Source organism: Rhineura floridana, chromosome 10 (genome assembly GCF_030035675.1).
Source record: "Rhineura floridana isolate rRhiFlo1 chromosome 10, rRhiFlo1.hap2, whole genome shotgun sequence".
NCBI lineage: Eukaryota > Metazoa > Chordata > Lepidosauria > Squamata > Rhineuridae > Rhineura > Rhineura floridana.
Genome location: NC_084489.1, coordinates 66,170,647 through 66,198,544, shown reverse-complemented (window position 1 = coordinate 66,198,544; position 27,898 = coordinate 66,170,647). Strand labels below are relative to the sequence as shown.

General features: G+C 42.1%; 1 protein-coding gene across 25 annotated transcripts in view; it reads right to left on the bottom strand.

Annotated features, from left to right (window-relative positions):
* SVIL (supervillin) overlaps positions 1-27,898 on the bottom strand; it is a 196,345-nt gene that overhangs the window by 131,079 nt on the left and 37,368 nt on the right. For 20 of the 25 annotated variants that reach the window (XM_061586469.1, XM_061586447.1, XM_061586448.1 and 17 more), the window contains exon 1: positions 12,095-12,203. Coding sequence is in view for 20 of the 25 variants with exons in the window: in XM_061586447.1 (XP_061442431.1) it covers positions 12,095-12,116 (22 nt within the window). In the remaining 5 variants the exon portion in view is untranslated. Of the gene's footprint in view, positions 1-7,983; positions 8,504-12,094; positions 12,204-17,934; positions 18,019-27,898 lie in introns of those variants that run through there. The other 5 variants (XM_061586465.1, XM_061586466.1, XM_061586468.1 and 2 more) reach the window with 3 other exon arrangements.

Here is a 27,898-nt window from a genome sequence, read left to right as displayed (position 1 = left end):
TGGCTCACTGGATTTCATGTACTCACCACCACTGCACACATGTGACAAGTCATTTGAACTTTTCCACAGATGTGACTTTCCCAGTTTCCATTCCCCACTCTCAAAAAGAATCAAGGAAAGTGAGAACCATGCTAGTTACTAGGGTTGTCAGGTTCAGGGCCTGAGACTGATCCTGTGCCTTTCGAACAGAAAGTCAGCCAAGTCCAGGTGTTCTTACAACACTGTAATGGGAAAAACCACAAGGTGGAATTCTCCCTTCCCCCTGGCAACCAAGAGGCCTTCTGTATCTTTAAATTTGTGCAGGGGGAAGGGAGAATTCCACCTTGTGGTTTTTCCCATTACAGTGTTGTAAGAACACCTGGACTTGGCTGACTTCTTCTTCTCTTAAAGATACAGGATCAGTCTCAGGCCCTGAACCTGGCAACCCTACTAGTTACATATATATTTATAAATATATAAGCCCTGATCATGCTTATTATTTTATGTGCAGTACTGGGCAGGGACTGTACCTTCTGAGACTGGTCCCTGCACCTGCACTCTGTGTAGCCTGTCACCATCTGGACAAAACATTCAGCCCAACCTTGAGCTTCTCAACAACATTACGATGCAACGATAATCATGCTGATCTACATAATGCTTTTTCTTTACAATTTTAATTACTTCTCTAGCCCCTCAAACTTTAATACATCCTATAAGCATCTGATATTTGCTGGTACTACTACTACTACTAATAATAATAATAGTTGTTATTCTAAAGTCTATTCAGTGGCAAATACAGTTTTTATTTATTTATTTATTTATTTTATTATTTTATTTATACCACACCCTTCCTTCTAGCAGGAGCCCAGGGGAGCAAACAGAAACACTAAAAACACTTTAAAACATCATAAAAAGACCTTAAAATACATTAAAACAAAACATTTGTATATGCAGATTGTTCTCATTTGTATATGCAGATTCCTCTATATATGTGCACTGCAGATTCAATTTAACATTATCAATCTTTAACTAGTCTGCACCTGGTACTTCCATCCGGGTCACTTACACAGATCATCAACAGCTGAAATAAGAGCCCAATACAGCATGCCTCTTAATCCCCCTGCTGGAAGTCAGGATACTTAACATGCTAATAGGGCTAATATAGCCCCCTCTCTCCCCTAAGCTATTTGCGTATCTACTCTTGTTTCACTCTCTTCCATGTTTTCCGGGTTAAATCAACAACAGCATTCTCAAGACTTGTCCTTGGAAGCCTCAGCCTTTTCAATAGTTTGCATTTGAAGTCTAAGCTTTGCTCTGTCAATTGTTTTGACATATCCAGGCTGCTCTGCCACAAACGCAAAGCCAGGAACTAGCACAACTGCAGTGTCTATGTAAAGTCTGTGACACAATATTCTGTGAAGTTCAGTATCATAAGTCATCTCAATAACACTATGAATAGTTTAAGTTTCCATCCGTAATCAAAAGATACAAAGTGAATAATTCATGTGGCAGCCAAATAATTTATGTTTCCAGAAAACAGCATTAATTCACTGACTACTCTACTTTCTCAATGCAGCAAACAGCGCCTGTGGCATAATCTGCATGGTGTTATTTCATGTTCCCTTGTGTCCACCATGAGCTCTCCCCAACATAACAAACATTATTATATACATTTAAAACCATCTTAGATTCACACTGTTGAGTCTGTTTGAAGATAAAGTACTGATCCACAAAAGCAGCATCGTGTTCTCACACTTTATCTACCACCAACCCTGTCTAGGGTCTTCAGTACTGGCTAGTCCCAGATATACCCAGTATTTAGAGACCACATGCTCTACAGCAGGGATGAGGGATGAGGAACTTGTGGCTCCAGATGTGGATGTACACTAACTTCCATCATCCCTGACCATTAGACATGCTGGCTGAAGCTGATCAGAGTAGAAATCCAACAATGCCTGGAGGACCACAGGTTTCACACCCCTGCCCTATAGGTTATGAAGCTACCAACTCTCATTGGTTATGGCACACCCTTGGCAGTGCAGTATTCATATCTCAGGTAGGATTTGAAACTGAATCATTTGCCTATTCTGACTGCAACTAATGTGTGCACTGTCATCTTTTACCCTGGCCTTTGACAGTTAAGGCATTTACCTCTTTTGTTGAATGTATGCTACACTGTTGCATTTGGAATGGTTTTACTTGTTATAAGTTTCATATTTCTTTATGATTTTATATTACATTGTGTTATGCTGTATACTACATTAGATTTTGTTATCTTATAATTATATTATATTGTATATTATATTGTTGCAATCCGCCCAGGACCCAATGGGGAAGGGCAGGTAAGAAATCTGGTAAATAAAAAATAAATAGGTATACCCAGACTATATTCCCTTCATTTTAGTTTCAAGTTGCATCACTATGTAATATAGCAAACACAAAGTTCAAGTAGGATTGTGAGCCCTGCTAATTTTTATATTCAGTTCCCTAGTAAAAGTTTAAGATTTGTAATTTTCTATTTTCCCTATTAATTTTTTAAAATGTAAAGCAGTATTGTAGAACTCTAAAATTATCAGCGAGCGAGAGCGCGAGCGCGAGCGAGAGCGAGAGCGAGAGCGAGAGAGCGAGAGAGCGAGAGCGAGAGCGAGAGAGCGAGAGAGCGAGAGAGCGAGAGAGCGAGAGAGCGAGAGAGCGAGAGAGCGAGAGAGCGAGAGAGCGAGAGAGAGAGCGAGAGAGCGAGAGAGAGAGAGAGAGAGAGAGAGAGAGACTTATATGCTCACAACAAATTTCAGCTGGAATTCATTTTCCTCATGCAAGTTACAGATGAAAACGAAATCTCTTCAGCCAACAACTTTCAAACAGAGATATGTCATTATTCTATTTGTTTAAACAGTTTTTTTAAAAAAAAGCTTACCTACTACTTCTGATAAGGAGAAATTATGCCCTTCAGTCTGACAAGAGGGTGAACTCTTTTCCCAGGAAGGATATGGAGAAACTTAAAATAAGGCTTCTTCTTCACCAGCAATGCTTCTGGAAGGTGAGCTGTCACAGAGATCCTACTACCCTGGTACATTCTCAAAGCTGTATCTCATCAATAAGTATAATTAACATCAACTATAAGCACTTTGCATATTTAGACTAAAGTTGACAAATGAGACAAATAAGATTATCAACTACAACAGAATGGAAGAAATGCTTACATTCTTTAATTCTTCCAATTTACTTGGATGATAAACTTGGACAGCAAAATGGGACAGTAAGTTACAAAACCTGTAGATAAGAAAGCTCATGCTATGCTGGATCTTAAATGTACCGGTTTCTTTTGAAGTTTTTATCTCCCTTATGGATATGGGAATAACAGCAACACACATGACTTTTTCACATTACAGTCCAAAGGTCTTTACAATCAAGTTGTCTCAATGGTAAAATGAGCTTACATTTGCTTTAGCATCCATGCATCAAGTTTAAGGCAGAGGTATCCAATGCAGTGCCCCTCAGATGTTGGACTTCAACTCCCATCATCCCTGATCACTGCTTGTATTGGCTAAGCCTGATAGGAGTTGGACACCAACAACACCCTGAAGGGCACCATGCTGGCCACCCCTGGTTTAGGCTATGATTCATGCAATACATTATCTAATGCCTCACCAAAGTAGATGTTCCTCAAAATAGGACCCCTTCTGGTATTACTCCCATGGCATAAGAACACAAGAAGATAAGAGCATAAGAAAATAAGAAGCTGGATCAGGCCAGTGGCCCATCTACTCCATCCTCTCAGTGGCCAACCAGATGTCTGTGAGAAGCCTGCAATCAGGACCTGAATGCAACAGTATGAAAAGCTGCTATAGTTTGGCTCCTTCACCTGCTACTGAGGTAATGTCAAGCCCAAACTCATGTTGGAGGGGCCAGCATTCCACACCAGCATTCCTTTGAGTTAGTGCCCAGGTGCAACAGCAGCAATCACAGGCTGCCCCTATCTTCAGGCAGAGTGAGGTAGCAGATTTTGGAGTAAAGCTGAAGTCAGCAAATTGCTGCTTTAGTTGATTATACTTTTACCTCTATTTTGGACCATGAGTTTGGGCTTCCAACATGACTGCAGTGATGTGTTAGGTAGCCACACAGCACTGGCTCTTTTTATGTTGGGATAATTGTTGTTTTATTTATTAATGTAACACATTTATATGCCACCTTCTATTAAAAAAATCAAGATGGTTCACAACAATCTAAAATGCAAGCTCTTTAAAAATCAATACTTTAAAACAATACAGCAGCATTCAAAGAAACTAAAATACAGCAAGCTCATACTAACAAGCCTCAGAGACCCAGGAGAACAGATGAGTTTTCAACAAGACCCCAAAGCACATCACCATTGGTGCTACTCTTATTTCAGAGGGTAGAATGGGTCCTTATAGAGGTAAGTAGTCAAGTAAGCTGCTTTTTCCTATAAAGGACATTCTAAAATACTTCCCTTATATGATGTTTATATATACTGTTCTGTGATGGTTGTAGGATCAAATGACCATCTGTTATTTGCCCACCACCACATATACAAGGTGGGTTAGAGGTTTAGCATCACACCAGGCCTATTAAAACACGGAGAGGGAGAGGGAGAGGGAGGGGGAGGGGGAGGGGGGAGGGGGAGGGGGGAGAGGGAGGGGGAGGGGGGAGAGGGAGGGGGAGGGGGGAGAGGGAGGGGGGAGGGGGAGGGGGGAGGGGGGAGAGGGAGGGGGAGGGGGGAGAGGGAGGGGGAGGGGGAGAGAGGGAGGGGGGAGGGGGAGGGGGGAGGGGGGAGAGGGAGGGGGAGGGGGGAGAGGGAGGGGGAGGGGGGAGAGGGAGGGGGGAGAGGGAGGGGGAGGGGGAGAGGGAGGGGGAGGGGGAGGGGGGAGAGGGAGGGGGAGGGGGGAGAGGGAGGGGGAGGGGGGGAGAGGGAGAGGGGGAGAGGGAGAGGGAGAGGGGGAGGGGGAGGGGGAGGGAGAGGGGGGGAGAGGGGGGGAGAGGGGGGGAGAGGGGGGAGAGGGGGGGAGAGGGGGAGAGGGGGGGAGAGGGAGGGGGGAGGGAGAGGGAGAGGGAGAGGGAGAGGGAGAGGGAGAGGGAGGGGAGAGGGAGAGGGAGAGGGAGGGGGGAGGGGGGAGGGAGAGGGAGGGGGGAGGGAGAGGGAGAGGGAGGGGGAGGGGGAGAGGGAGGGGGAGAGGGAGGGGGGGAGGGGGAGAGGGAGGGGGGAGGGGGAGAGGGAGGGGGGAGGGGGAGAGGGGAGGGGGAGAGGGAGGGGGAGAGAGAGGGGGAGAGAGAGGGGGAGAGAGAGGGGGAGAGAGAGGGGGAGAGAGAGAGAGGCAACTCTCTTGGACATTATTGAGAATATTCTTGCTAAACACAAGTATCTACTATAGGTGTGATTTGCCATGTTTACGAAGGCAGATTAAGTAATTGCCGTTTCCTATTTCTCTTTGAAGTAATTTGTCACAGCAGTAGGGCTTTCATAATTTAAAGTGGCCACCTACAACTTTAGTCCTGGAAACAAGCTGGACAGCCATCTATCGGGAATGCTTTGATTTGGATTCCTGCATTGAGCAGGGGTTTGGACTCGATGGCCTTGTAGGTCCCTTCCAACTCTACTATTCTATGATTTTATGATTCTATGTACTGGAAGGAACATACTACCAGGAAGGAGAAAGGTAATTCCCAAATGCACACAATTGGCCTTCTTGCACGCACATCTCTACAGCATGGGATTACACCACACTGAAACAGCCGTTGTAACTGGGCATGCATGCAAGGAACACCTGATTGTCACAGAGTTAAGAAACCTTTCCCATACAGGGAAGTTTCCATCCTCAACAAATGAACTTATGCGCATGATATAGTGTAGCAAACCTGCTAATATTGATGGATGTGAGTATTAATGAAGTTTCCAGTCTTGCAAATTAAGCATGGGACTGGAACACAGAATCTCTGCAATAAACTGCCCAAGAGTCTTCATCCTCTTTGCCTCAGTTTTCTCATCTTTTAAATGATGATTCTGCTCAGTAATGCTGTTTTCTAACTTACAAGGAGAACGTCAAGCCTTTTGTTTCTTTTTTTAAATAAGCTGTTTGACTGGCTGCTTTCATTTCCCATCTAGATAATTTTAAAAGTTGACCTAAATTTGTGAGGAAGAGCAATTTGCATGAATTGAATACTCAGCATTAATAGAGCACACTTCAAAAATGTTTTTGACACTATAAAGGTAGGCAAGTATATTACCTTACTGTAAAGTGAGGAAAGGAGAGGGTTGAAGAGGAGATGACAATAGCTTGCCTAAGGCAATCTGGTGACCTCCTGGCTGAAGGAAAATGTGAACTCAGGACTTCCTGGGTCACACCTATTTTGTGAATTAGCACATAACATACAACATTTAAGTCAGGTATGGACAGCCTGCCCCAGATGTTGCCAGAACCCCAACTCCCATCAGCCCCAGTGAGAACAGTCAATGGTCAGAGCTGATGGGAGTTGGAGTCCCAACAACATCTGGAGGGCCACAGATTGCTCATCTCTGAGTTAAGTGATAATAAGGTAATGATACCCCACTGCCACCACTCAGAAAAGGCAGTTAACACTACCTTGTGCAGAATAGTGTGTGGGAAACCATAGAATCAGAGTTGGCATAAACTGCATAGGTCATCTACTCCAACCCCAGACAATATGGGAAATCCACTACTAAAGCATCCCTAGTAGCCATCCAACCTGTGCTTAAAAACTTCCAACAAAAAAAATAAAAATAAAAAAGAGAGACTATGACACTCCACGGCTGTCTGTTTCACTGTTGAAAAGCTTCTTCCATCAGAAAGGTCTTTCTAATCTTTAGTCTAAATCTGCTTTCTTGAAATCTGAACCCATTCTTCAGGCCCTACCCTCTGAAGCACTGGAAAACAAATTTGCTTCATCCTCTATATGACAGCTATTCACAATACAAATATTTGTATTTTGTATTTGGCTAATAGGCTTCAGTGTATTTAGGATGTTATTCCAATGACGATGCAGAAGTTCAAGGTTCTGGTTTTGGTGTACAAAGCGCTATACAGCTTAGGACCAGGATACCTGAAAGGTCTTACCCCTCATATATCCAGTCGATCACTACGCTCTGCAGGTGATGGCATCCTGCAGACACCATCTTATCAGGAGGTTCATTCCACACAACACAGGAAGCGAAACTTTAGTGTAGTGGCACCTACCCTTTGGAATTCCCTCCCCTTAAATATTAGATAGGCACCATTTCTTCAGCACCTACTGAAGACCTTCCTCTTTCAATAAACCTTTTAAGTAGAGACCTTATCCCAGACTGCACTGGAATTGCTTTTTAAATTTTTAAACCTTTTTTAAAAGATGTTTTTAAAGATATTTTGTTTTAATATATTTTAACGTCTGTTTTTATGATGTTTTATAATGGTTTTAGTGGTTTTGTTTGCTGCCTTGGGCTCCTACTATCCAAAAGGATAGCAATTGCTAATTTTGCAGAAACTAGCACTAGTGCAACCCAGCTGTCAATTCAAGGATCTCACACACATTCACATGAGTTCAGTATACCCAGAGCATGAGAACTGGGCTAGCATTAAACTTCTGTTTTAACTTATTTTAAACAATAAGACCATATTTTTCAACAAACATGTTTTTCATATTTTCAACAGAGACCATATCGTTTTCCCATTATCCAGAATATATTGTCTATAGCATTTGTATCCTGCTGTAACACTGAGCTATTAAAGGCCAGCACACATTCACATTTAATCATTGCACACATCACGCAAAAAGGCATTAAGTGTCAAACTTTCCATCAACTGTGAAAATGAAATCACCACACAGACAAAAAAAAGAAGAGCAATGCAAAATGCCTTGAATGACAGACATGCACAGGCTCTGGAGAAAAAAGCCTCAGTCGCAATTCAACCTGACAAAGCGTCAAACATTCGCAAACAACTGGCTTTGAAAATTTTTGCTGTCAAGCATTTAAAGAAGAGAGACGTTACTTACTTCAACATCCTGTGGGTTTGGTTTGTATATTTTAAATCCTAGCCTGAGTATTTTTTTTAATATAGAGGAGTTTTCACAAAAGAAAAATCTGTCCTACTAAAATGTCTTTTATCCAACGGTAAAAACTAGACTTCAGAAGAGACTCCGTGTTTCAGCTAAGATTTCTCTTCAAAAACAACATATATTCAGGTACTAAGAAAAAAGAGTGACACATCACACAAGTCACTAGCATGCAGGCTTCACAAGTACAACTGTGGCCAAGATGATTCAGAGCCAGATAAATTTCGGTGCTTTCCAATAACATGTGCGCACCAAGCAGAGTACATGTGCAAAAGCTATATTCCAAGGGTGACAATATTGGATGAAAATGTTATTGGCAAAAATCTCTCTTTAAACGTTCTCAGACACCTGAAATCCTCCACAGAGCAATCCCCCAGTTCAACATTTCTATCCATCACTGGGATTCTTTCACAGACAACTATAGGCTCTGAGACCTAAGAGGACTAAGCCAAATGCAGTGTGGTAACTTCACACAGGGCCAACCTTTTATGGGCTGAACAGTGAAGCTTTAATACCAGCTAATCAACCATAAATAGCTCATGAAATGCAGAAGGATCATATCAGCTGTTACAACGGGCCTGGCCTGCAGTTACTTCAAGTCCTGTTCTAGTGTCAAAAGTTTCAGTCCTAGCTTTCATTTCCAAATTTCTGCACTTCCCCCCCCCCAAAAAAGAAAAAAGAATAGGAAAAGGAACGAAAGAGAGAAATCCACCATTCAAAAGAGAAAAGAATGGAAATGAGAGGATGAAAAGAAAGAGAATGATAATTCCAGCAAAGAAAAAGATGTATCGTATGGTTAGCATCATTTTACTAAACAAATCATTCAGTGCTGTTGCCCAAGTCACAGTGTTGCCTGTATTTGCCATACCCTTCAAATAAACATCACTAGGGAAAATTAAGAGTTCTGTTTTAAGAGGTACCATTTAATTTCTCCCAGTTTCTACATACAACAATTGAGGGGGAGGAATAAGTTCCCTAAGAAAGTTACTAAAACAATCTTGATGCACAAGTTTCAAACAAAATGTTTCCTCAAGGCATTGTATAAAAAAAGTCTGTACTAGTAAAACTCAGCAATGTCATTTAAAGATTCTGGCACAATAGAAGCTATTGGCTGTTTTCTGCTTATTCCCTATAAAGGCAGCATAATGCAGCATATGAAAAATATCACTAGTATTGTAAAAAAATATTTAGATAGATCACAAAATAATAAAGAACATTTTGTGAGGAAAAGCCACAAACTTGGATTTTAAAGAAACATCAACCAGTATAAAAATTATTACTTGCTGTAAATTATGTAGAACGTAAGCAATAAGCAATAAAACTTTTCATATGAACAGAGGAGCCCATAATTTCATGGGATTCTACCACACATAAAGCTATGTGGGCACAAGGTTCTAAGTTCCTTCAGTAACTCTTCACATGTACATTAGAACCACAAACGATGTATATGTTATTTCAGTTCTATCCTTAGAAGAATGAAGCCCTGGTATCTTCAGTCATCCTAAGGAGAAAAAGTTCATAATTCATGGAACTGGGATTCAGTTTTAATTCTGTGTTTAGGACTCCCAGTTGTAGGAAGATCAGCTCCTGTATGTAAGAGGCCACTGAGAGCAAAGATCCTGGGCTGGTGAATGCCTGTCAGCAGAGCTTATTTTCCAGGTTTGTTTAGATATTTCTATACCACTCTTCACCATACAGGGCAGTGTACAACATATTAATTTATCTAACAAGCTATTATATTTTAACATGCTAATACATATTTCTAAAACCAAATGAAGTTCTAAATCAGGGATGGAAACTTGGGGCCCTTCAGAAGTTGAACTACAAGTCCCAGCTTTCCTTACCATTGATTGGGCTTGCTGACCAGGGCTGATAGGAGATGCAGTCCAACGAAGTCCTGCTAATGGAAGCTGGAGTCCAACAACATCTGGAAAGCCACATGTTGCCCATCTCTGTTCTAAAGTAACTCTGGGATCATTAAGTCTAGTAATGCTAGCCCTACTACTGAGATCAGGTGTACAGGAAGAGATCAAAGGGACTGAGGCATTTTCCTACTAATAGTTGGGCTGGCCATTAGCTGAAGACATAGAAGAGTGAAGTTCTATGTTGCATGCAGAAAGAACATAATGGGGCCTGGAGCTCTTCCAAGCTCCAAGATTGTATTCCCTTATTCCTTGATATCAGACAGTGATAATCAAGGTCTTCAGCACAGACATTAGACAATAGTGAATTCTTTTATGGCCCAGATACTACAACTGGCAATGTTAACAAGAGGTTTCATCTTTGATTTCTTCCTGCAATGGATGGCTGCGCAGAGCAAGATCTAAGTATGATGCGTTTTCTGACACTACACCTCCACCACCATCTGGATTGTACTTCTTCCATCTGACTTAACTGCTTTAATGGCATGGGCCAAATCGAGTGAGCCCTTTGCATGGGGAGGAAGGGTCACAACCTAAGCAGCAGTGAGCATGCTTTTAGACCTAAATAAATTAATGAATGGCAGGAGAGCAATGGCAATAATTAATGTGTGTCTTTAATATAAAAAAGCAGCCAACATCTGTTAGCTGTATGCATTAAATGTTACATGACAAGAATGTAAGAATCTTGTTTCCAATGTGTTGCTTAGAAGTAGTAATGCTCAACTTCTAGTAATGAGCCTCCATTGCTGAAACCACTTATAGTGAAGCTTGTCTTTTGACAGGATAAGGCGACTATTTGCAGATAATAGGCAAACTGCATAAATGACAGGGGAGATGCATATTGCACTGCCCTTTTGTACTTGATACACATGGTTAGGATGCTGGGGTTCCCTTAATTACTTGTCAGATCAGTATTAAGGGCAATCATCTGTTTCCATAGCAAGCTAGCAGTTTTCTATAAACCGGAGGTAGGGAAACTGGCCAACCCTCTGTGGACGACAGAAAAGGATGCCAAATTCAAGCTGTGGTTACAAAGAGAATCAGGAATACCCTCTGATTTTTTCCTTTTGGTGCTTTCCCAAGCCACGGTTTTACATGCCTCTCACCTGATGCCATATGATGTAAGTTGGTGGACAAGTAGGTGTAACTTGGCTAAACTGGCCTCGTGAGCAAAACTGGGAGGCCCAACAGGGCCGGAGGTTCCCCACTGCTGATGTAAGGCATACAGTGGTCACTAAATGTGCATATCTATTTTAATACCAGTTTAATAACTATGACTTCTCTGGAAGAAGTTGAATATGATGCTGAGAATTGTGTCTGAAGATGCTGCCATCCTCCCAGAACTACTTGGGGTTGGGGAGAGAAATATGGTTAAACCTGTTCAGCATCTGTATTCAAAACCAAGTCCCACTGAGTTGAACGGATCTTACTCTGTAATTAGTGTGCTTAGGATTGTAGGCTCAGGTTGTTAGATGAATGCATCTTACAAAAACAGCCTATACCAATCATGCACACACACCCCTTATGCACAGCTTATATTAACAAATTTGCACAATCCATCTGCAATGTTTCAGCCAACCCAACTAAAAAGAACTCAAGGCTACACACTGCCTTCTTTTCCTTTGCTCCTAAGCGAAAATTTTACAAATCACGAAAAAGATGTTGCTCCTAATCACAGAAAAAGTAAAGGCAGCAAAGGACACTGCAACAAATCCACAAGGCTGCACTTCACATTGTTCAGCTTTGCTTGTTGACACAAGCTTCCTCCCTCAATACTTAATACTTCTCAGTAGTAAGGACAGATGGCTCTCAGCGTAATGGACAAATACCATGGCTTCCCATTCCCCAACAACTCCCATATTTATCATGCCTCCAGCTTCTGGCAGCATCACAAAGAATGTATTGCAAGTGTCCCTGAACCCATATGAGGAGCTCATATGAAAGAATGTATTCTGCCCATACCATGCTCTCTTTTACAGAGGGAATCAGATTCCACTGAAAGGTTTACGCATCACACACTAAATAAGAACCCATAAACAAGGAGACAACTATATTCCTATAAACAATGGAATAATTTCAAAACATACATCTATCTTTTCTTCTTTTCCCGCTAGGAAATAAAGCCTTACCAGGTTCCATTGTTAGAATCATGTTTCCACCTCTCTCTCTCTCTCTCTCTCTCTCTCTCTCTCTCTCTCTCTCTCTCTCTCCTACGCTTCACTTATCCAGTGTATTCGAATGCTTCAGAGACACAGCTTGGCTTTGTTTTGAGCTTATATCTTCTGGGCTTGCTCACCCCTCCTCCCACTTGTGGGAAAAAAACATTGCCCGTACTCTGTCTGCCTAGCCATCTCTATTGGCTCATTCACAAACAATTCTATTTAGCATATTCATGTTTCCCTGAGAGCTTGAAATGACCCAGAGAGACATTTTTGGCCTGCCCAGTTTGCGACTTGCACTGGGAGAAGTTAAAGATCAAGCTTTCATTGCCTGCAGCTAAGCTATCTTTAAAACCGTTTCTTCCCATTGGGCCAAATCTCTTCCTTAACATAAAGTGTCTGAGAAACTGGGCTCCCCCTCACCAGGGGAGAGGAAATAAATTCACACAGATGCACCATAGCATGTACAGAAGACTACTGCTATCTGTCTATCCAACCCATGGTTTAATATTAGGACTTGCACAGGAAAAGTTTAAAATGGCACCAAAGGTCATCAAAGGCTCTAATCTGAGTTTGGGCTTAGATCCAGACCAGTTCTCAGTGCTAGGGATCAGCCTTTGGATCAACACATGAAATTGCTCGGCTTGCTTATTATTATGAATTTTGTATCTTGTTTTATAGCAGTGTTATACAGTGCCTAGAGGCTTACTGCATGAGATTACAGAAATAAATAACACTTCCCTTTATGCACGGTATAGTGGATCAAGTGTTGGGCTAGAGCCGGGGGACCCAGGTTCAAATCCCTCCTCATCTATTAAGTGTGTGGATGAACTTGGCCCAGCCACCCACACACACACACTCACTCACACACCACCCTTCCCCTCCCCCTCCCCCTCTCCCCCTCTCCCTCAGCCTACCATACCTCACACAGCTGTTATGCAGATAAAATTTGGGAAGGGGGAAAAGAGATCCATGTTCATTGGCTTGAGCTCCTTAGAGGAAGGCTGGGATAAAAATGTAGGGGGGGAATAATGAAGAGGAAGTATGCAGCGTGCCTTTCTGTTGCTACTAAGTAAACACAGAGTCTATGCATCAGGCAACTGGAAAAAAAGATATGTAGGTCAGAGCAAGGTTAGGGAGCCTGTGGCCCTCCAGATATTGCTGGACTCCCATAAGCCCCAACCAGCATAGCCAATGTTTAGTGACGACAGGAGCTGGATGGATGGAAGTTGGTCCAGGAATATCTGCAGGACCACAGGTTCCCCATCCCTAGGTTAGAGGATACCACATATGACTCCCTTATAACAGCAGCTCCACTGGCTACCAGTCTGTTTCCAAGCACAATTCACAGTGCAAGTTATGACCTATAAAGTCCTATGCGGTTCAGGTCCAGGCTATCAGAGGGACTGTATCTTCCCATATGAGCCTGGGGAAAAGGCGGGATACAAATTAATAAACAACAACAGCTGTATCTTGCTATATTAGTTCCAATATCTCTTTTCCAGTGCTATGAACACCTGATTTTTCCCCCTGCTTTTAAAGCGTGTTGATCCTCATCCATAGGGAGTCATAACTTACTTGCTGGAGAGTTATGTGAGGAAGGTAAATTTTAAAAAATAACTTTTAAGGTATTCAAAGTGCTTCATGTACATTATCCATGCATTTCTTAACAACCACTCTGCAAGCCATCATCCTCAGTGTTATTAGCCCCAGATTGCAAGTGGGTTTCAGGCCCAGACTCCGCGGTTTGTCAGACACTAATATCGAGTTAAAGGCAAAGGTGAGATTCAAAGTGGGGACTTTGTAAGTCATAGTTCAGTCTCCCGGCCACTATCTAGTACAAGCTCTCTAGCAGAAATAGCCCAATGACAATAGCTATGGTCACACCTCAGGTTTCTCGTATCACTGGCACACAAACTAAAAACAGAAAACGCCAAGTTTCTCTCTCTCACACACAGTGCTCCTATTTAAGAGTATCAAAGGATTAGGAAGCATCCCATAGCTGTACATTAGGAAACTCAACACTGCATGCAGCATGGGAAACTCTTGAAACTCAACACCAGCATTCTGGATAAAGAAGCTAGGGGGAAAAACCCCCTTATAATATGCTCAGATCCCCCATTCATAATAAATGAAAACAAAAGGGGTGGGATGGTTAGTAGCTGCTCACGTGCAACTCAGATTCCTAAAGCAAAATCAAGTGCATCTTATTAGCCCAAACAGTTATCAGTTCATACCTATTTTTGGAAGCTCTGTAAGGAGGGAACAAAATTCTGCCTTTCTTTATCTGTCCTGGTGACATGACCAACAGCATATCATTCTAAATAGAGTGGTAGAGGGCGAGCTGCAGCTTGACACATTTGCAGTGATTACTTTCACTGGAAACCAAACCTTTCCTGGCCAGAAGTTACAAATGGAAGTAACAAGAGCATTACTTCAGTTTGTCATAGCAAGTAAGGTGTCCTCCTCACCAGCTCACATTCATAAGTTTATGATCTTTTTTATATAAACAAACTATACAGGGCTATGAATGTATGTGGTGCTTCACTGAGTAACATAAGCAAAAGGGAAAAACACATCCCTGCTCCATGGTGGTGATTACGATTTAAATTTCAGTGATGTGGGAGATAGTAGAAAGAAAGTAAAGAGAGGGGCCAAGCTAACAAGGAATGAGTTTACAAAACATTGTCCAAGAACACAGTAAGCTAGAATACAAAAAAAAATTGTTCAGAATTACAAGACACTTATCATGGATTTCTTCAGTTGTGCTCTAGATTTAAAAACAATAACAGCACAGTTCCTGACACAGAATTTCTGATTTGGTTTGCCCTGAGACAAAGGTACTCTACTCCTGGCACCCTAGTTCAAAAAACATCATATACTGAATACTGTTTTAAGGTTTTGTGGCCAGGTGCTTAAGCTGGCAAATGCTGAACTAACATATATTGCCTGTGAAGGTGGGTGGGTGACGGGGAGGAGATTACTGTGGTCAGGAGAGCCCTCTTTCACTTTTCATTACAATGTGAAATAACCAGTTGTTGCCCAAGTATGAAGCAAAATTTCCTAAGAGTTGATATACAGAGGACTCTAACTTGTGAGCTGCCAAGCTGAATGCCCCCCAGCAGCCCTATATACTGCAATAAGGGGATGGGTAAAAATGGCACAGTGCTAGAGTGCAAAGGCTACACGGCTTGAGATTTTCTTGCCAGCCATACTTCCTCTGAGGAAATTCTGCTTTCCAGCTGGCTAGCTTTGTGAAGAGGATTTCTCCCTTCCATCCACACATGGGTTACAAACACAGGCCCCATCTAGGGCAAAGATTCCATCCACAATTTTGCCTTCCTCATAACAAAGGACTCCTATAATAGATATGAAGTTATCGGAGTTGGTTCCTTTGTGTGGCTTCTCTGGACTGCTCTCAGTTGAATGGCAAGCATAATTCCTCTTGGTGTTTCATGCTCTCAGAAGTATTCTGAAATCCTGCTTTGCATTATTTCAAACCGGAATTCAGAATGCTTCGGAGTGTGAGAAACTTTGGGTAAAAGGCAAATTATCTGTATTAAAAATGCCAGAAGCTCCTGACAGGCTTTCTTTCTCCCCACCTATCCCAGCCCCAACCCCAACAATAGGTGAATGGGAGACCATGCTTTACTTTTACTGCTGCATAGGCATGGCCAGTTCTTCTGTATAAAGGGGCAGAGACCTGAAGAGCTCCTAACAGGGATACTAAAATGAAGCTGATGTTGTCAGAGTGTCCTGCTAGCCAAACCCAAACAGTTGAATTAGGATCTCTTTCGACATTAACAACAAAAGGAAGCTTGCATGATTTCCGCTCAAGCCACACTTTGCATAGCTACAGAAATGCTATTTGAAGCAGGGCAATATTAACCCTATCCTAGATTACAGTATTGTGTGGAGCTCTCACATTCTCTTCTATCTACGCTGGGCTAGATGTACTTCTTTGCAAAGGCTAAATGGAGCTGACATGCTCAGCTGCTGATCAAGGTGTGACAAGTCTGATTCTCAGAGGTAGCAAAAAGCAAAAAGAGTTATAAGAAAATGTAAAAACGGTAGTCTATCACCCTAACTGCACCAATGAAAGTGCTACTTCTTGGGACCATGAACCCTGCCCTCACATTATTATTACAGTTATTATTTACTGTAGTAGTAATAATGTGAAACATGAGTGGCATACAAGAGAAGGAAACTATAGACATGTCAACTTCCTACACTCAGAAGTTTCATATCTGAGAGCAAATGTTGCTGTAAACTACCTCTCTTTGGCAGTCAATCTCTGCTTTGGGGTGCAGTTGTTGCAAGTACTCATGGCATGAGTTGCCTCAGCACACTGTGAATTGCCAGATACACCAACCATCACAGAGGATGTGTGTGTGCACATGTGAGTGTATGACTTGCATCATGACAGGGGCACAGCATATGATGAGAACTTATACTAGCAATAATGTTTTAAGGATTGGCCACTATAGACTAACCATTTTCTGTGGCAAGCAGTTTAACATCTTTCACACAGAGAACCAGAAGACCACGATACGGTTCCATGTATGTAGGAATGGAGGAGAAATTGAATTTAAGAAATTTGCACTTTCCAAAGCAGTAGATCCAAAACACAGGCAACCTTCGCAATTCACCTTTATCCAAATTTTGCAATGCAGTTCTCCAGCCAAACCATTTTTACAAAAAATGCATATATTGGGGGAAATGTGTATAAAAATATATTAGCAAAAACAAAAAAGGTATTGTATTAGGAGTAATTGCTTGCAAAAATGTGTACATTAGTCAAAACTGTATACAAAAATGTGTTTAGTAGGAGAAATTTGCACCAAAATGCTGAAAAATTTTCATGAGGATTTTTTTTTAAAAAAATCTCAGACTGCTGCCGAAGTGTGCAGCAATGAATTTAAAATTGGAAAAATGAGAAACTGAGAGAACCGAAATGGACAGCTCTTTCCACCTCCAGTTCCATGTAAAAGAGTTTCAGTTCCTGGACAATGTAGCACCACGGTGATGGCCCCAGGGGCGTCACTACCGGGGTGCAGAGGGTGCAGACCGCACCAGGGTGACACCATGAGGGGGGTGACACCCAGAGCCGCCCCGCCCCACGCTGTTGCCTGGCAAAGGAGCCAAAAAGTGCTCCGGGACAGCGCAGCCAACTCCTCATCGGAGGCGGGCGGGTGAGACCAAAAGCAGGCGTCCGCTCGCTGGCGGTGAAGTCGGGACGGGCCTTCCACTGTCAGCCTGGAGCGCGTGGTGAGTGTGTGTGTACACACGCACACATGCACATGTGCATGCATGGCCAGCCACCCTTGTCCATGAACATGGGAGGGCGCACACCGGAGGTCCGCACCCCCCCTCACTCCCGCTAGTGACACCACTGGATGGCCCTGTGCTAAACCACCAGTAACTTGGGAAAAAATCCATAAGGCTAGTGAAGGTGCTGAAACAACATGGCTTTCAGGGTAGTTTCATGTCCAGCCTCTAAGTCTGAGGGTGTCAAACTGAAGCTGACATAGCTGTGCAATGAAGCTTGTTGGCAATTCCCACAGACTGTGTCTGTGTTGTAATTGTTTTTAAGATGTTTTTAAAGTTTTTTTAAAATGCTTTTAAAGATCTTTTGGTTTAAAGATGCTTTTAGAGGTTTATTGCTTGTTTGCCACCCTGGCCTCTAATGCAATAAGGACTGGCAAGGCACTAGAGACACCTACTTGCTGTTAAAAGGATGCACAAGTAGTAACATTGAATATTAGTTTTGAGTTGTTTTCAAAATAAATGTTGGGAATAACACTGCTTACCTTAGTGGTTGTCCACGATTTCACAACAAGACAACCTTCTGATCCCTGAGACTCAGCAGAGATCTTTAACCTGAGGGCCCTTTCCTATGAATGAAAAAACAACAACAGACCACCACCTTTTGGTTAGATTTAAGGGGTGCATTAACACAACTCAAATGTAATTCAAGTCAACAAATCACTTGTATTCATGGTAAAGAGCACATAAATACACAATGTGAACCATAAGGAATAAATACTATAAGAATATTAAGAACAGTGGTATGTTGTGTAGTAAAATCATCCAAACAGTTATTCAAATAAATCAGAGGTGGGGAACCTCAGGCCCAGGGGGCAAAATGCATTCCTCCATGCCTCTCCATCTGGTCCTCAGGACACTCCTTAGACAACACACACTTCTTCCAGGCCACACTCCTCACAGGCTTTGCTCTGCACCCTTCCCAAGTGCTTTTGCCTGGCTGGGATTGTGAAAATGCCTCTTGCTTACCTAGACAGAGAGAACAGTATATATAGATGTCTCTGACTACTTGCACAAAGGTAAGGGTTACATCCATTGTTTTGCCCACTTTGGGTGAAGAAATAACCCTCTTGCCCTTCTCTTCCCATGCTGTGATGTGACCACTGTGTTAATATTATTGACTTACACCATCAAAATGAAAATTAGGTTAGTGAATACTATCAGCCACCAGTGAGACTCTCCAACATTTCTGTGGTTTATTTGTGTTCCACTCAAAATTCTGTACATAAGTCTCAAAGAGCCCGCAAAAGTAACTTTCAAGGCCTGACCTCCTACATCCCCAACCAAATGGAAGGGTGGACTCATTGACTGAGATTTGTTCTGGTCCAGCCATGGACGACACTAGTTTAGTGGATCTAGGTCTATAGGGAGAGAGTATATTGACCCAGCAAAACACACTTCGATGATTGTGGGTGGCAAACTTAATATGGTGAAATATGCAAGTTCCCAGAGAGGAGATCACAGCCACTTGGCTTAAGAGTTACATGCGATCTGTACAGGTAAAGCACTTGGGAGGGACATATTCAGCCTACAGTCTCCATCCTGGAATTGAGACTATAAGCTGACCTCATGACTACAACATTGGTCTAGTTTTGCTACTTTTCAAGTTCTTCCTCCCCATTGTACCCACTCTGTGTTAACATCTTGCTTGATAAAGGGTTCTTCTGTAGAATGAAATGCTTGTCACACTTTTGTTGGTCCTAATAAAGATATTGCCAAACTTGATTTTGGAATATTCTCCCTTATGGACCAACATGGCTACCTTTACTTTTTATGCTGCTTAATATAACCAATATTCACCCAGCCATTGATAACATTTGTGTAATGCCTTAGTCTTCTACTGATATAGCCTCATATAATTCTTAATACTATGGTATTATTGCATATTTTATTGTTCTGTGTTGTTCACTGCCCTGAATGCTATTGGATGAAGGTACCATCTATTGGTTGGGTTACAAATGTTTTAAACAAGCAAAGCAAATATAAAAATCAATTAGTTCTTCAGGGAATATATATATGCTGAACTACAACTCCCACCAACCCTGGCCACTGGTCATGCTTCCTGGGCTGATGGGACTTGTAATTCAGCAACATCTGGAGGGCCAAAGGTTCCCCACACCTGATCTATCCCTTTCCTGATTCTGTCGCCCTACCGGGTCACTGTCCATCCAGTCTAACATCCAGGCCAGACCTACCATTAGACGGAGGCAGTCACCTCAAGTAGATTATTTATTTGCTGTTTATATGCCAAAATGGCAGATGCTGGGAGGAGGCAGAGACTAGTGCCTCCTAAAGTAGCCTGCTGCTAGCAAGTATTCAAGTAGGAGCGAGTCAACAGCCCATCTGGTCACACGCTGTACAAAGAAGAAGGGGCACCATTTTCACTCAGGCAACAAAATGTCTTTTGAGCTAGCCCTGGTCCAACATTCTGCATCTCAGAGTGGCCAGCCAGTTGTCCCCAGGAAGCCCACTAGCATGATTTGAAGATAATAGCCCTCTGCCATTATCGCCCCACTCAGCAACAGGTTTTCAGTTTATATCGCCTTTGAACATGGAAGCTTCACACAGCCATCATGTTTTAACAGCTGTTGATTCACTATCCTCCATTAATTTCTGTAATCCCCTTGTAAAACCATCTAAGCTAGTCGCCATCCCCACATCATGTGGCAGTGGATTCCATACATATTCCAGGGTGCCAAACCTTGCTCTCCAGTGCAAAAAAACCCAAAATTACCTGTCAAGAAAAAGAAGTCATCCTCTAATAAAACCTTATGAACACCCAAAGAATGCATGACACTGCTGTCCTCAAGGCTCAAGGGTAAAGTCGGTGATCTTAAAAGTTTGATGCTTGGGGTCTGGGCTAATAATAGTGATATGAATGTGCAACCCTTTCCAGATGAGCCACGATTATATAGCACAAACAGAGAAGGTGACTCCTGTAACTAGCACTGTGCCCTCACGTGTATTGGGTCATGCTGCCACCGCCATATAACATGAATGTTTTGCAACCACAGAATTTACTATGCTTCTTGTGCTGAGTACCTAGTAGTACTACAGGCCAACCCTCAGCCCCAATGAGGAGAAGGATTCAAAATGCAGGATGTTTTAAGATATTTTGCCAGGATAGATATTAAAAAGCATTTCATAAGAGGGATACAGGGTATCTACTGCAGAGCAGTACCACTTCTCCAAATGCTGTTTGAGATTTGATTCAAGAGGGAAATCATTTGCAGGAGTTCCCATCATCACACACTGACCTCTAGTGTACCAAGAAAGAATCAAGATGGATCAGGACACTTGCCAGAGGCATGTGAAAACATTTAGAGAGAAGAGGGCAATGCGATTTAGTGTCCTCTTACACCCCTCTGTTAGCACTACAGCTATTTAAGGGATCACTGAATTAGCTCCTTAATGCATTAATTTTGCACTTACTCTATAAAACATTTTTAAAGGGGCACGAAACCTCTAAAAAGGTTGCTAACATCTGTTGAGACAAACTGCGTTTAAAAAAAGAGAGGAACGTTTAGAGAGCAATTTGGAGATTCTAATATTTACAGAAATGCAGTTATACATCAAAGCCTGCACACTAATTGTTTTTCTACAGAGTGTGGTGCAGGGAAGCATTCCACATAATGACTGCAGAGTATCCAAACTAGAAAACTTTCCATAACACTGGGAGACAATTGTCTCTCATTACTTGTTTATATGTACTGCACACACAATTAACAGCTTCCGTAATTGTAAACAGATTGCAGAGTAGATTGAAACCAAGATTTGAGTTCAGGCTGGTTCGCTTTTCATCATCACTTGAAGACATGCATGTGTGGAATGGGCCATCAAAGAGAAACCTATTACGGCTAACACTTTCATGTTGCCTAAAATGCAATGCTTTCAACAGAGTCAGTTCACACACTGCTACCTGTGTATGGGGGGGGGGAGAGCAGACAAGCACCTGGCCTCTTTAGCTTTGCATCTCCAACAATTGACATGGAATTCTATTGAGAACACTGATTGTGGAACATGGTACCATTAGTTCTAGGGCTGGCTTTTAGGACACATTAAGGCTCTAACAATACTACACAACTCCAAAAGTGGAGTGGTGGTAGAGAGATAAATTAGCCAATATCTCATCACAATTAGCCAGAGGCAGAGCTGCTTTAAAATGCAAATTGAATTGTTAACACTCTTTTTTCAGTTTGATTGGAACATTTCTTCAAGAAAGCTATTCATTTTCTACCCCACATTGACCCCAATTAGAAGTTAAACATGTCTCTCTAAGGAGGATAATGTAAAATTTGATCAAGTAAGAAAAAGATTTAAAATGGGGAATTAGATGAGCTCTAGCAGGACAGTTTTTAACTGAAACTCAGTGCACAATGAGGACACCATCCCCCAAACAATCTGTATTTTATTAAGTGTAAGGATCACACCCACATATGTGCTTCCTTCCTATTTCTTTTCCCAGCATTATTATCTTTTCTAATGAATCATGTCTTCTCATTATGTGTCCAAAGTATAACCTCAGTTTCATTATTTTAGCTTCTATATGATAGTTCTGGTTTAATTTGTTCTAATTATTGGTCTTTTTCGCAGTCCATGGTATCCGCAAAGCTCTCCTCCAACACCACATTTCAAATGAGTTTATTTTTCTCTTATCCACTTTTTTCACTGTCCAACTTTCACATCCATATATAGAGATCAGGAATACCATGGTCTGAATGATCCTGACTTTGGTGTTCAGTGATATAGGACCTTTTCAAGTTCTCTCATAGCTGCCCTCCCCAGTCCTAGCCTTCTTCTGATTTCTTGACTAGTGTCTCCATCTTGGTTAATGACTGTGCCGAGGTATTGATAATCCTTGACAAGTTCAATGTCCTCATTGTCAACTTTAAAGTTACATAAATCTTCTGTTGTCATTACTTTAGTCTTTTTGACGTTCAGCTGTAGTCCTGCTTTTGTGCTTTCCTCTAACTTTCATCAACATTCATTTCAAATCATTACTGGTTTCTGCTAGTAGGATGGTACAGTATCGTCTGCATATCTTAAATTATTGATATTTCTCCCTCCAATTTTCACACCTCCTTCATCTTGGTCCAATCCTGCTTTCCGTATGATATGTTCTGCGTATAGTCTTCACTACAATGATTTTAGTTTGTTTTTATGTTTTTAGCTCCTGAAGGATAAATTCTGAAATGCGTCGAGCATACAATAAATCTAAGCACCAGAGCCTGTTTCCCTTTCCTGCCTTCAGTTTGGTGCTTTTTCCCTTTTGTTTCTGCGTATAGATTAAACTAATAGGGAGATAAAATACACCCGTCTCACACCCTTTCCGATGGGGAACCAATCAGTTTCTCCATACTCTGTCCTTACAGTAGCCTCTTGTGCAGAGTATAGGTTGCACATCAGGACAATCAGATGCTGTGGCACCCCCATTTCTTTTAAAGCATTCCATAGTTTTTCACACAGTCGAAGGCTTTGCTGTAATCTATAAAGCACAGAGTGATTTTCTTCTGAAATTCCTTGGTCCGTTCCATTATCCAGCGTATGTTTGCAATATGATCTCTGGTGCCTCTTCCCTTTCTAAATCCAGCTTGGACGTCTGGCATTTCTTGCTCCATATATGGTAAGAGCCTTTGTTGTAGAATCTTGAGCATTACTTTACTTGCATGGGATATTAAGGCAATAGTTCAATAATTACTGCATTCCCTGGGATCCCCTTTAATGTGAAACAATGTATATTCAGGTCTGCAGCAGGATATGAACAAACTGTTCATTAAGCAGAACTAGGCAATGTGGCGCCCTCCAGAAATTATGGACTACAACTGAAACAGTGCACAATGAAGACACCATCCCCAGAACAATCTGTATTTCATTAAGTGTAAGGATCGCACCCACATATGTACTTCCTTCATATTTCTTTTAAGTCTCTAAGCCTCTAAATGAATGGGTTTTGTTATGTGCCTTCAAATCGATTACGACTTATGGCGACCCTATGAAACAATGTATATTCAGGTTTGCAACAGGATATGAACAAATTGGAGCATTTCCATTAAGCAGGCCTAGACAATGTGGTGCCCTCCAGAAATTATAGACTACAGCTCTGATAATCATGGTGGCTGGAGCTGATGTGAGTTGCAGTCCATAACTGGAGGGTACCACATCATCTACCTTTGAAGAATTATGAATAACCTCACATATTGGGGGGCGGGGATTCTGCCCAGTACTGTTCTGTGTACCATTGCTTGCACAGATGACTTGCTTAAAACTGGGGGGGGGGGGCAGGGATCAAACTGAAGCCAGAGCAAAAAAAAAGCATACACCATTTCCAAAATGGAGGGCACCATACCAGGGAAGGTTGATCTAGACAGCAAGGACAGCAGCTCAGATAATACCTGGAGAGTTTATTGAGGTCTTTAAAGAGGATGACTTGCAATTTCACTCTACTTAATGACAGTCATTCCATCATAGTTTGCAAAAAAAAAAGGGGGGGGTTCTTGAAGGAGCTAGGGGAAGGCAAAGAGTTTTCTGTGTCTGTATGAGCCCTATGAAGGAATGGAGGGAGATATATCTGTATGATAACAGAGAGGGGTGGTGGACATTCGGGGAGCTAGTACAGCAATACCTCAGTTAACAAATCCTCTGAGAAAGAAGCTCCTTTTAACAAAGTTTTTTTGGGGTGGGAGGTGCATACACTCTGACATAGTCAGAATGTAGTTGCTTGTCTGCTGGAATGCTGCTGCTGCAGGCAGCTCTTGCACACGTGGCTGGAATGTCACTCCTTGCTAGGTGTGCCCAGGCGCCTCTGCAGTAAACAGGGCTTTGGGTGCCCTGGAAGCACTATTCACTGCAGACACATCTCCTCGAGTTTAGGGGAGAGGAAGAGGGAGAGCGAGCACAGGGTGGTAGTGGTGGCTGCCCCTTGCCTGCCTGCTCAAGTGTATGAAACCTTTAAGTGGTCTGTATGCAAGGCTTATCTGACCTGGTTGTTTCATTTCAGACATGTGTACTGTTAGTTTTGAGTAAAACATTTGCTGAAATATGTTGAACTGATCTTCTTTTTTGTGGTGTAGGAACCTATCCCTATTCTTTCCATGTTAGTCCTACCTCTGATAAAGAAGTAACATCCAGCAACATAACTTCTTCGTTAACTGAGGTATTACTGTGTATTACACTGGGTTCCTTGAGGGGATGGGGGAGACAGAGGTAAAGGAATGGAAATAGGAGTAAAGGTAAAAATGGGGTTCAAAGGGGGCTGAAGAATAGGAGGGGATGTGGCTTTAGAACTGGAGGGAAGGTACAAGGAGAGGAAGATCCAGGAGGTTACCATGGCGGAGGAGGAAAAAACAGGGATGTATAGTGAGGATGCAGAACAGAAGGGAGAAGTCGCTTTGGAAATGGGATTGGGAAAATGAAAATGAAGCTTAGGGTGGGAAGGTGATGGTCTAGGGGGCACCATAGGGGGTGGTGAGCAGAGTGAGTGGGGGGGACACAGCCCACCCTAGTAGTAGTAGTAGTAGCAGCAGCAGCAGCAGCAACACATGATATGATTTTCACAAAACAAAAATAAATATTGAGAGCTTCGGCTATGGGGCAGTATACAAATGCAATAAATAAATAAATAAATCTTTGCCAGCAGAACTCTAAGGCACAAGGTCTATTGCAAACCAGTTAGACAAGTCTGGCAGCCAGATGGTACAGTACACTGTTTAAAAACAAATGGTCTGCTGGAAAGGTTCATACAAATCATCCAGCTATACAAAGAATAAGAAACCAGCCCAGGATCAACCAAAAGTGATTTTATGTTGTTTTGAAGGCAACTGAATGGCACCCATGAAACTAAAATGGCAATCAGACAATTAGATGCAGAGACAGGAAGAGGATTCAGCCAATTAATAATGATAATAATAATAATAATAATAATAAATTTAGTTGCCCTCCCTTTGTATTCCTTGAGATTTTAATGTATGTTTGCCACACACTTGGCAAATAAGGGGCTGCTCATTTTCTTGTAGGAGGAGGCTATTTTCTGCCCATGATTGAGCTTCCCCTCTTCATGAACCAAACATTTCCCCACTCACAGTAGAGGAACACAATAAGCCTTCCTTCCATGGGTGCATCCCAGCTGCCTACATTCTGGTGACATGATGGGATAATCAAAAGCAACTTGAATCCATGTAATTGAAAAAGGAACAGCATGAGTTTTGCCAAAAAGGATTTTGGAGCATCATCAAGCAAAATTCAGCCTGTAGCTGCTGACCATGAGGAGACAGTAGAAATCTATACAATGCATGAAGATAAACTTCATACCAATGGAGGCATCAGATGAGCACACTGTATTTGATTACTTTCTTTCACTCTGAACTCTCAGTTTTCTCTGTGACTGCAGACAGAAGGAGAAAGTGGTGTCAATTTCATCCTAGTTCTGGCTGAATCACTGGAGATCAATTTTAAGTAGCAGGCAGTCTTACTCAGCACTTGGGTGTTAGGAGTGTACCATGGAATGCCACTTCAGCCCTACCCTCAAAAGCCTCCTGAAGATCTTAAACAGCAATGCAAGCAAAGAGGACAATACTATTTTCATTCTTCTGCTTCAGGTACCTCAAGCAATGTGTGTGTGTGTGTGTGTCCGTGTGCGCGCATGTGTATAGTATATATTACATGCATATCTCATCTTTCTTCTCTGATGGAACTCACCTACCTCAAGGCAGCTTACTCCTTTTCAGGGTTTATGGGTTTGCCTAGCACATAGATTACAAAAGAACAAACCCCCCCCAAACCCTAAATTTTTTCTTTTAAAGTTCATTGATATTTGGAGGGGTGGTGTTGAGGAAAGGAGTCTTCAACACCATCACCCCTCCAATCATCAATGAACTTTTAAAAAATCTTTTTTTTTAACTGATGAACTTTAAGTAGCTCAAAAAGCCAGCAATTAGGCATGCCAAGATGACAATAGAAAAGCCTAACTAACAGCAGCCAAGTACAACCATTCCCAAGTCACAGGTGCTGGTGCAGAAACCATCATCCTATAAAAATGAAACAAAAAAATTATGCTTGTGATCTACAGCAGGAACAGGGAGCCTCAGGCCACGAGGTTCTCTACCTGGCCCTTGGTAGCCCTTGCAATAAAAAGCATGGCCACTGCTCACTGGCCGAGCTTTGTGCTCCAAAAGGCTGCAATGTTTCCTTGAACTCTGATGATGCCTCTTGCTTGTCTGGCTGGAGGACAGAGAGGGGTGTGAGAGTGTGTACAGAAGCTAGGCTACTCTACAAAGTTAAATTTATATTTGTATCTCTGCCTGCTTTTGGCTTTGGCCCTGCCTGCTGGTGCAATGTGGTCCTATATGTTGTCCAAAAGGTTGGTCCTTGTGCTGAAAAGCGCTGATCTAGACATTCAAAAAAGAGGGGTTACATTTCAGGTATATAAGGGGGTGGCTTTTTTAAAAAGTTGACAGCGTATGTTTCCTTTTTTTAAACAAAGTTAGCCAAATCCTGCAAAAACTAATGCCTCAAGGGACACAGAACATGTGGTAGACGGTACTTATTACACATATATCCCACCTTTCTTCTCTGATGAAACTCAGCAGAGTGTGCACAGGGTTCCCATTTAGATGCTGACCAGACACAGATCTGCTCAGATTCAGCAAGTTTGTTGCACAAAATTGAATACCTTCAGATCATGCTCTTGGGACTGCAAGAGGCAGGCACAACTATAAGGATTAACAGTTAACAATATTACATTTGTAAGACAACAAAACATGAGTTCCAGTTTTGGAAAAATGGCGGGGTATAAATAAAAATAATAATAATAATATTGCATGTCTACTTTGAAGGTCTGCCTGCCCAGTAAGCTCAACTGGAGTAAAGCTGGAGTCGAGTCCTACGTTGCAATGGATAATGATAGTCTTAAGCCTTTGCCCTCCCTTCCATCAGGCCAGATAAGAGCTCCTGAAATAAGTTAACACACATTTTATGCAGCAGCCAGTGCCTCAATTGCCTGAACACAGCAAGAATTGAAGGGTTTTTTTGTTTCCATAACCCCCGTCTGTATTAGTGTAACAATCAAAACCAGATTTTGCTTTTATGAATATCAGTCTAACTTCCAGATGTGGATGATTCTGATTTATGGCCATTAGGAGTCCAAGTTCTTTGTGCATGTGCTGTCTTGTTTGCTGGAAGCATGATCTTCTTCACCCACACATTCAACTTTAAGAACAAAAAATACATTTAAAAAAATTGAACTCCAGGGCACAATTATGATTTGCCACATCTGTGCTAAATGCAAAAGCCTCAGGGAGAAACAGCATTCTTTAGAACAGAACTGTCAGATCGAAGTGTCAAGGTGTCTTTGCCTTGCAAACGAGCTCCAGGGTATCAATAAAGGAAGCAAGGGATTTTTATTTTTACAGATATGGACTACGACCTGGGAGACCAAGGTTCGAATTCCCACAC